Raw genomic sequence first — 11,136 nt, forward strand, 5'->3', positions numbered from 1 at the left:
TACAGTCATACACCGACGCCTGTTTACTATATATAAAAGAAACAACACAATGTGTACCTCACATTCTCAATATGAATTACTCGTTTTTATTTCTACTGTGAATGATATAATTGTTACATTGCTTCACCCTCGTGAACTGGCTGCGTCACCCAGCCTCTAACGGTCTTACGGACCTAAATACAACTTTTTCTACTGTGGATATTTAAACTACATACTAATGTGTACATATTGCTACACCCTCGTGGAACTGGCTGTGTTGCCCAGCCTCTAACGGTCCAGCGGACCCAAACACCTTAACATGTCTTCTTTTTTCCTACCCCCGGGTAGAAGCCGTTGTTTCAACGTGAAAATGGCCAACATAGACGGTGTGTCCAGCCACCCACATCGGTAGCAGAATAGCAATATCGGTTCTATTTACAACCAACCATACGGTTAACTGGTCCCTGCTACGGCACGGAATTACTTGAGGAATACCAGTAGATCGCTAACTCGAACGATCCCGTGTGGGTAACAGAACTTGCCGTGAACATCACGGTCCACACAATTTATACACAGAATCACCCCCTCATACACTGAAGGAGTGAAAAACCTGATAAATACACAGAAGAACGATCACGCAATTAGCAAATCACAATATATACACACAACACACCACCGGATGTGTACTACACGACGTCAAGTGACTCAATGATTTTCTAGCCAATCAGCGCGTAACAGTGATAATTAGCCTGTGAAACAACAAACTCTCCGATTGGTGCCCTGCGGGAGCACCCAGAGAGTATAAATAGTTAGCTATTCACTAACTACGACACACGCGGAACTCTGCTCACAGTATCACGCACTCACATTCCAGTCTTACTCCCCTCATGGGTAGGAGGAAAAACAACCAGTGGAAAAACCACTCAACTGGGTCACGCATCAGCCGAGGTAAACCCTCCGCTACAACTGCCTCCCAGCTCAACAGATTTGTGGTCAACCTATCAAACCACGTGGTTAGCAAAACCACCATTAATGCATTAAGCAAGGGTCTGAAATTCGTACCCAATAATGCACCGACACAGAAGGACGAACTTCTCACGGCCGCCGAAGCTTTCTTCCGCCGCCTTAGGTTGAAATATATATTTTTTAACCGTGAGAAAAACTCACTGCACCCCTTCAAAGGGAAAAGCCAATTCGATCCGCTTACATCAGGCGATCGCCGGCTCGAACGTTATATTGAACTAACGCGTACAGAGCTCAAAAAACTCAATCTCACACAAAAATTCAAATCCAATTTATCGAGAAACGAGATGAAAGCGATCAACGAACTAAATCGGAATAAAGATCTCATTGTAAAACCCTGTGACAAAGGGGGAGCCATAGCTATCATGAGCCAAGACTCTTACAAAAAAGAAGCTCTGAGACAGCTAAATGACACCAACAGCTACCGGTCAATCGCTCCACCCGACACTACTTTAGTCGCAAGTGAAATAAAAAGAATCATAGACGATATGAGAAACAACCAAGAAATAGACCATGTTACGTGGCTATATCTAACACCGGGATCTGATATCAAAATCCCCGAGTTCTACCTTCTACCGAAAATTCACAAGGTCAACAACCCGGGGAGACCGATCCTAAGCGGCAACAATGGCCCCACGGAAAAGATATCCAAATATCTGGACTATTTTCTGAGACCAATCGCGAGTCGAGTATCAACATACATCCAAGATACCAATGACTTTCTCAACAAAATCAATTCCCTCCCTCCCCTCCGGAAAGATGCGATATTGGTGACAATGGATGTCAAAAGTCTATACACCAACATCCCTCACGGAGAAGCCATCAGTAGCATCCTTAGAAGTCTAGATGACTTCCCGCTACAATACGCAGTTCGCCGTCCAGACAAAAGACGCTTCGTTCAATTCCTGAATCTAATACTGAAGAGAAATGAATTCTCTTTCGGGAAAAACGAACACCGCCTTCAAATAGAGGGTTGCGCCATGGGTTCAACAGTCAGCCCGAGTCTAGCGATCATATTCATGCATTATCTCGAGACTAAATGTCTCCGCTCGGCACCGAACAATACTATACCCATGTTATATTGGAGATATATAGATGATATATTCTCAATCTGGACCCACGGTGAAGATAAACTACTCGAATTTTTCGAACATATGAACCAATCACACCGTACCATCCAATACGAACTGACACAATCAAGGGAGAAGGTACCCTTCCTAGACGTTGAAGTCTACAAAGGGAAAGATTTTGAGAACTCAGGTAAACTCTCAACAAGGGTGTACACAAAACCCACGGACGCACACTCGCTCCTACACAAAGAATCGTGTCACCCGCCTCACTGCAGCAACAACATTGCATACGCACAGGCTCTCAGATTTAAGAAAATCTGCTCGGACGAAAGCGAATACCGCTCACAATGTAAAAAACTACAGGGTTACCTCCGGGCCCGAGGCTATAGTGCTCGCGAAATCCGCGCTCAAATCTACAAAGCGGACCAACGATATCGTACGGATCTCTTACACACGCGCACAAAAAAGCGCTCATTTGATTCAATCTCACTGATCACCAAATACCATCCGAACACGGATAATATCCGTCAGTCGCTTACAAAACACTGGAAGATAATCCAATCGAACGCGACTCTGAGAATAATATTCAAGGAACCTCCTAGAATACTATTTACACGCGGCAAAAATCTTAGAGACATTCTAGTCCGCGCGAGATGTGTGTAAGGCACACCACCATCTCAACCTCAATACCGTAATAATAGTCGGTTTTATGTGCTTCATACAAATCCTTCAATCAAGATTTATGCAAAATAAGGTGAAAACCGTTTAAATCAGTTTCCGTTCCGCTCATGTATAGACACTCTCAGGACTCGATATACAGCCGCTCGGACTGATGCTAAGGGCAGTCAATTTACTCCCGACGTGTCGTTTTATCAACATAACGCTATGTCCATATTCGACAACCAAGGAATACCTGGTCGAATCGATACCGCCCGGCGGTCACACACAAAAAATCGCTTCAGATCACATCAGATCGATGATTTTAAGAACCTCCTCAATCCAAACAGATTGAAATATAGACGTAGTTGATACATACGCCGACAGATGATCGGTGCGATTACCCTCGCAACACCAACGGACCCTGTTTTGACAGGACGGAAAGTACTCTCCACACGAGACGAGGAAAGCCCGTCCCACCTTTGCACAAATCTAACATCTATATCGGTTCTCACCACTACCCGCCACCGTAAGGCCTCGAATGTGTTGCTGATACACACGCCATCTATCTGATTAGGCTATCAGCACTATTTGCAATGACTTGCAATATAATACAGTCATACACCGACGCCTGTTTACTATATATAAAAGAAACAACACAATGTGTACCTCACATTCTCAATATGAATTACTCGTTTTTATTTCTACTGTGAATGATATAATTGTTACATTGCTTCACCCTCGTGAACTGGCTGCGTCACCCAGCCTCTAACGGTCTTACGGACCTAAATACAACTTTTTCTACTGTGGATATTTAAACTACATACTAATGTGTACATATTGCTACACCCTCGTGGAACTGGCTGTGTTGCCCAGCCTCTAACGGTCCAGCGGACCCAAACACCTTAACATGTCTTCTTTTTTCCTACCCCCGGGTAGAAGCCGTTGTTTCAACGTGAAAATGGCCAACATAGACGGTGTGTCCAGCCACCCACATCGGTAGCAGAATAGCAATATCGGTTCTATTTACAACCAACCATACGGTTAACTGGTCCCTGCTACGGCACGGAATTACTTGAGGAATACCAGTAGATCGCTAACTCGAACGATCCCGTGTGGGTAACAGAACTTGCCGTGAACATCACGGTCCACACAATTTATACACAGAATCACCCCCTCATACACTGAAGGAGTGAAAAACCTGATAAATACACAGAAGAACGATCACGCAATTAGCAAATCACAATATATACACACAACACACCACCGGATGTGTACTACACGACGTCAAGTGACTCAATGATTTTCTAGCCAATCAGCGCGTAACAGTGATAATTAGCCTGTGAAACAACAAACTCTCCGATTGGTGCCCTGCGGGAGCACCCAGAGAGTATAAATAGTTAGCTATTCACTAACTACGACACACGCGGAACTCTGCTCACAGTATCACGCACTCACATTCCAGTCTTACTCCCCTCATGGGTAGGAGGAAAAACAACCAGTGGAAAAACCACTCAACTGGGTCACGCATCAGCCGAGGTAAACCCTCCGCTACAACTGCCTCCCAGCTCAACAGATTTGTGGTCAACCTATCAAACCACGTGGTTAGCAAAACCACCATTAATGCATTAAGCAAGGGTCTGAAATTCGTACCCAATAATGCACCGACACAGAAGGACGAACTTCTCACGGCCGCCGAAGCTTTCTTCCGCCGCCTTAGGTTGAAATATATATTTTTTAACCGTGAGAAAAACTCACTGCACCCCTTCAAAGGGAAAAGCCAATTCGATCCGCTTACATCAGGCGATCGCCGGCTCGAACGTTATATTGAACTAACGCGTACAGAGCTCAAAAAACTCAATCTCACACAAAAATTCAAATCCAATTTATCGAGAAACGAGATGAAAGCGATCAACGAACTAAATCGGAATAAAGATCTCATTGTAAAACCCTGTGACAAAGGGGGAGCCATAGCTATCATGAGCCAAGACTCTTACAAAAAAGAAGCTCTGAGACAGCTAAATGACACCAACAGCTACCGGTCAATCGCTCCACCCGACACTACTTTAGTCGCAAGTGAAATAAAAAGAATCATAGACGATATGAGAAACAACCAAGAAATAGACCATGTTACGTGGCTATATCTAACACCGGGATCTGATATCAAAATCCCCGAGTTCTACCTTCTACCGAAAATTCACAAGGTCAACAACCCGGGGAGACCGATCCTAAGCGGCAACAATGGCCCCACGGAAAAGATATCCAAATATCTGGACTATTTTCTGAGACCAATCGCGAGTCGAGTATCAACATACATCCAAGATACCAATGACTTTCTCAACAAAATCAATTCCCTCCCTCCCCTCCGGAAAGATGCGATATTGGTGACAATGGATGTCAAAAGTCTATACACCAACATCCCTCACGGAGAAGCCATCAGTAGCATCCTTAGAAGTCTAGATGACTTCCCGCTACAATACGCAGTTCGCCGTCCAGACAAAAGACGCTTCGTTCAATTCCTGAATCTAATACTGAAGAGAAATGAATTCTCTTTCGGGAAAAACGAACACCGCCTTCAAATAGAGGGTTGCGCCATGGGTTCAACAGTCAGCCCGAGTCTAGCGATCATATTCATGCATTATCTCGAGACTAAATGTCTCCGCTCGGCACCGAACAATACTATACCCATGTTATATTGGAGATATATAGATGATATATTCTCAATCTGGACCCACGGTGAAGATAAACTACTCGAATTTTTCGAACATATGAACCAATCACACCGTACCATCCAATACGAACTGACACAATCAAGGGAGAAGGTACCCTTCCTAGACGTTGAAGTCTACAAAGGGAAAGATTTTGAGAACTCAGGTAAACTCTCAACAAGGGTGTACACAAAACCCACGGACGCACACTCGCTCCTACACAAAGAATCGTGTCACCCGCCTCACTGCAGCAACAACATTGCATACGCACAGGCTCTCAGATTTAAGAAAATCTGCTCGGACGAAAGCGAATACCGCTCACAATGTAAAAAACTACAGGGTTACCTCCGGGCCCGAGGCTATAGTGCTCGCGAAATCCGCGCTCAAATCTACAAAGCGGACCAACGATATCGTACGGATCTCTTACACACGCGCACAAAAAAGCGCTCATTTGATTCAATCTCACTGATCACCAAATACCATCCGAACACGGATAATATCCGTCAGTCGCTTACAAAACACTGGAAGATAATCCAATCGAACGCGACTCTGAGAATAATATTCAAGGAACCTCCTAGAATACTATTTACACGCGGCAAAAATCTTAGAGACATTCTAGTCCGCGCGAGATGTGTGTAAGGCACACCACCATCTCAACCTCAATACCGTAATAATAGTCGGTTTTATGTGCTTCATACGAATCCTTCAATCAAGATTTATGCAAAATAAGGTGAAAACCGTTTAAATCAGTTTCCGTTCCGCTCATGTATAGACACTCTCAGGACTCGATATACAGCCGCTCGGACTGATGCTAAGGGCAGTCAATTTACTCCCGACGTGTCGTTTTATCAACATAACGCTATGTCCATATTCGACAACCAAGGAATACCTGGTCGAATCGATACCGCCCGGCGGTCACACACAAAAAATCGCTTCAGATCACATCAGATCGATGATTTTAAGAACCTCCTCAATCCAAACAGATTGAAATATAGACGTAGTTGATACATACGCCGACAGATGATCGGTGCGATTACCCTCGCAACACCAACGGACCCTGTTTTGACAGGACGGAAAGTACTCTCCACACGAGACGAGGAAAGCCCGTCCCACCTTTGCACAAATCTAACATCTATATCGGTTCTCACCACTACCCGCCACCGTAAGGCCTCGAATGTGTTGCTGATACACACGCCATCTATCTGATTAGGCTATCAGCACTATTTGCAATGACTTGCAATATAATACAGTCATACACCGACGCCTGTTTACTATATATAAAAGAAACAACACAATGTGTACCTCACATTCTCAATATGAATTACTCGTTTTTATTTCTACTGTGAATGATATAATTGTTACATTGCTACACCCTCGTGAACTGGCTGCGTCACCCAGCCTCTAACGGTCTTACGGACCTAAATACAACTTTTTCTACTGTGGATATTTAAACTACATACTAATGTGTACATATTGCTACACCCTCGTGGAACTGGCTGTGTTGCCCAGCCTCTAACGGTCCAGCGGACCCAAACACCTTAACATGTCTTCTTTTTTCCTACCCCCGGGTAGAAGCCGTTGTTTCAACGTGAAAATGGCCAACATAGACGGTGTGTCCAGCCACCCACATCGGTAGCAGAATAGCAATATCGGTTCTATTTACAACCAACCATACGGTTAACTGGTCCCTGCTACGGCACGGAATTACTTGAGGAATACCAGTAGATCGCTAACTCGAACGATCCCGTGTGGGTAACAGAACTTGCCGTGAACATCACGGTCCACACAATTTATACACAGAATCACCCCCTCATACACTGAAGGAGTGAAAAACCTGATAAATACACAGAAGAACGATCACGCAATTAGCAAATCACAATATATACACACAACACACCACCGGATGTGTACTACACGACGTCAAGTGACTCAATGATTTTCTAGCCAATCAGCGCGTAACAGTGATAATTAGCCTGTGAAACAACAAACTCTCCGATTGGTGCCCTGCGGGAGCACCCAGAGAGTATAAATAGTTAGCTATTCACTAACTACGACACACGCGGAACTCTGCTCACAGTATCACGCACTCACATTCCAGTCTTACTCCCCTCATGGGTAGGAGGAAAAACAACCAGTGGAAAAACCACTCAACTGGGTCACGCATCAGCCGAGGTAAACCCTCCGCTACAACTGCCTCCCAGCTCAACAGATTTGTGGTCAACCTATCAAACCACGTGGTTAGCAAAACCACCATTAATGCATTAAGCAAGGGTCTGAAATTCGTACCCAATAATGCACCGACACAGAAGGACGAACTTCTCACGGCCGCCGAAGCTTTCTTCCGCCGCCTTAGGTTGAAATATATATTTTTTAACCGTGAGAAAAACTCACTGCACCCCTTCAAAGGGAAAAGCCAATTCGATCCGCTTACATCAGGCGATCGCCGGCTCGAACGTTATATTGAACTAACGCGTACAGAGCTCAAAAAACTCAATCTCACACAAAAATTCAAATCCAATTTATCGAGAAACGAGATGAAAGCGATCAACGAACTAAATCGGAATAAAGATCTCATTGTAAAACCCTGTGACAAAGGGGGAGCCATAGCTATCATGAGCCAAGACTCTTACAAAAAAGAAGCTCTGAGACAGCTAAATGACACCAACAGCTACCGGTCAATCGCTCCACCCGACACTACTTTAGTCGCAAGTGAAATAAAAAGAATCATAGACGATATGAGAAACAACCAAGAAATAGACCATGTTACGTGGCTATATCTAACACCGGGATCTGATATCAAAATCCCCGAGTTCTACCTTCTACCGAAAATTCACAAGGTCAACAACCCGGGGAGACCGATCCTAAGCGGCAACAATGGCCCCACGGAAAAGATATCCAAATATCTGGACTATTTTCTGAGACCAATCGCGAGTCGAGTATCAACATACATCCAAGATACCAATGACTTTCTCAACAAAATCAATTCCCTCCCTCCCCTCCGGAAAGATGCGATATTGGTGACAATGGATGTCAAAAGTCTATACACCAACATCCCTCACGGAGAAGCCATCAGTAGCATCCTTAGAAGTCTAGATGACTTCCCGCTACAATACGCAGTTCGCCGTCCAGACAAAAGACGCTTCGTTCAATTCCTGAATCTAATACTGAAGAGAAATGAATTCTCTTTCGGGAAAAACGAACACCGCCTTCAAATAGAGGGTTGCGCCATGGGTTCAACAGTCAGCCCGAGTCTAGCGATCATATTCATGCATTATCTCGAGACTAAATGTCTCCGCTCGGCACCGAACAATACTATACCCATGTTATATTGGAGATATATAGATGATATATTCTCAATCTGGACCCACGGTGAAGATAAACTACTCGAATTTTTCGAACATATGAACCAATCACACCGTACCATCCAATACGAACTGACACAATCAAGGGAGAAGGTACCCTTCCTAGACGTTGAAGTCTACAAAGGGAAAGATTTTGAGAACTCAGGTAAACTCTCAACAAGGGTGTACACAAAACCCACGGACGCACACTCGCTCCTACACAAAGAATCGTGTCACCCGCCTCACTGCAGCAACAACATTGCATACGCACAGGCTCTCAGATTTAAGAAAATCTGCTCGGACGAAAGCGAATACCGCTCACAATGTAAAAAACTACAGGGTTACCTCCGGGCCCGAGGCTATAGTGCTCGCGAAATCCGCGCTCAAATCTACAAAGCGGACCAACGATATCGTACGGATCTCTTACACACGCGCACAAAAAAGCGCTCATTTGATTCAATCTCACTGATCACCAAATACCATCCGAACACGGATAATATCCGTCAGTCGCTTACAAAACACTGGAAGATAATCCAATCGAACGCGACTCTGAGAATAATATTCAAGGAACCTCCTAGAATACTATTTACACGCGGCAAAAATCTTAGAGACATTCTAGTCCGCGCGAGATGTGTGTAAGGCACACCACCATCTCAACCTCAATACCGTAATAATAGTCGGTTTTATGTGCTTCATACGAATCCTTCAATCAAGATTTATGCAAAATAAGGTGAAAACCGTTTAAATCAGTTTCCGTTCCGCTCATGTATAGACACTCTCAGGACTCGATATACAGCCGCTCGGACTGATGCTAAGGGCAGTCAATTTACTCCCGACGTGTCGTTTTATCAACATAACGCTATGTCCATATTCGACAACCAAGGAATACCTGGTCGAATCGATACCGCCCGGCGGTCACACACAAAAAATCGCTTCAGATCACATCAGATCGATGATTTTAAGAACCTCCTCAATCCAAACAGATTGAAATATAGACGTAGTTGATACATACGCCGACAGATGATCGGTGCGATTACCCTCGCAACACCAACGGACCCTGTTTTGACAGGACGGAAAGTACTCTCCACACGAGACGAGGAAAGCCCGTCCCACCTTTGCACAAATCTAACATCTATATCGGTTCTCACCACTACCCGCCACCGTAAGGCCTCGAATGTGTTGCTGATACACACGCCATCTATCTGATTAGGCTATCAGCACTATTTGCAATGACTTGCAATATAATACAGTCATACACCGACGCCTGTTTACTATATATAAAAGAAACAACACAATGTGTACCTCACATTCTCAATATGAATTACTCGTTTTTATTTCTACTGTGAATGATATAATTGTTACATTGCTACACCCTCGTGAACTGGCTGCGTCACCCAGCCTCTAACGGTCTTACGGACCTAAATACAACTTTTTCTACTGTGGATATTTAAACTACATACTAATGTGTACATATTGCTACACCCTCGTGGAACTGGCTGTGTTGCCCAGCCTCTAACGGTCCAGCGGACCCAAACACCTTAACCCGCATTTCTATTGTTCTCCATTGTTCTACTATTGATCGTTGTTGATTGAAACAGCTGCTCAATATTGATTGGTTACAATTCTATGTTTGAATGTTGTAGTTTACAGAATAAAAATATAACTGTGTATTGCGCAATAACCGGTCCGATTGAACCGCTTTTCTATTGTTCTCCATTGTTCTATTATTGATCGCTAAAATTTACATAATAAATATATGTGTTCATGAAATAGTAATTCCACCAGTCGTTTCTTTGAATTTATTTTCAGTTGAGGATTTGATATCGAGGATCCGAAATGACTTATCTGGACAGTTATAATTACTGCTCCTAATAGATAGACAATAGTAGTGAGATATTAAATCCTAATTCAAATAAAATATAATAAAAAAACAATAACTTCAACTAGCTAGTGAATTCTATTATATTTTTAATACTTTCTTTTCAAAAAGAATACTTTATATTTTGAATAGATTCAAATAGAAATTCTTTAAATTCAAATAGCTAGTATCAGTAGTCAATACTAGAATTCTTTAGCTTTAACTAGCTAGTATCATTTGAAGAATACTTATAATATTTTTTTTGCTTTTTTTCTCTAATATAAATGTCAAAGAAATCTAATAAGAATAGTATTGATATTGAAAAGACATTAGATGATTTGGGTATAAGTGATAATAAAGATATAGTTGCAACTAATTGTGCTCAAGTTGATAACAATATAGATTATGAATACTATTTATATTGTAAGCATCATCTTGAATTATTAATTGCTGGCGGGAAATCTAAGGACTTCTTAGGAAAAATAATAACTTTTCAAGAA

General features: G+C 43.1%; 2 protein-coding genes across 2 annotated transcripts; both read left to right on the plus strand.

Moving 5' to 3' along the window:
* Positions 1-1,289: 1,289 nt before the first annotated feature.
* On the plus strand, positions 1,290-3,101 carry LOC141904307 (uncharacterized). The gene is made up of 2 exons (XM_074792885.1): positions 1,290-2,262; positions 2,869-3,101. The coding sequence occupies exons 1-2, from the start codon at positions 1,290-1,292 to the stop codon at positions 3,099-3,101; spliced, it is 1,206 nt and encodes a 401-aa protein (XP_074648986.1).
* Positions 3,102-4,630: 1,529 nt separating this feature from the next.
* On the plus strand, positions 4,631-6,442 carry LOC141904308 (uncharacterized). The gene is made up of 2 exons (XM_074792886.1): positions 4,631-5,603; positions 6,210-6,442. Exons 1-2 carry the CDS (start codon positions 4,631-4,633, stop codon positions 6,440-6,442), a joined length of 1,206 nt encoding a protein of 401 aa, XP_074648987.1.
* The last annotated feature ends 4,694 nt before the right edge of the window (positions 6,443-11,136 follow it).

The sequence above is a fragment of the Tubulanus polymorphus genome, chromosome 4, assembly GCF_964204645.1.
Source record: "Tubulanus polymorphus chromosome 4, tnTubPoly1.2, whole genome shotgun sequence".
Taxonomy (NCBI): Eukaryota; Metazoa; Nemertea; class Palaeonemertea; order Tubulaniformes; family Tubulanidae; genus Tubulanus; species Tubulanus polymorphus.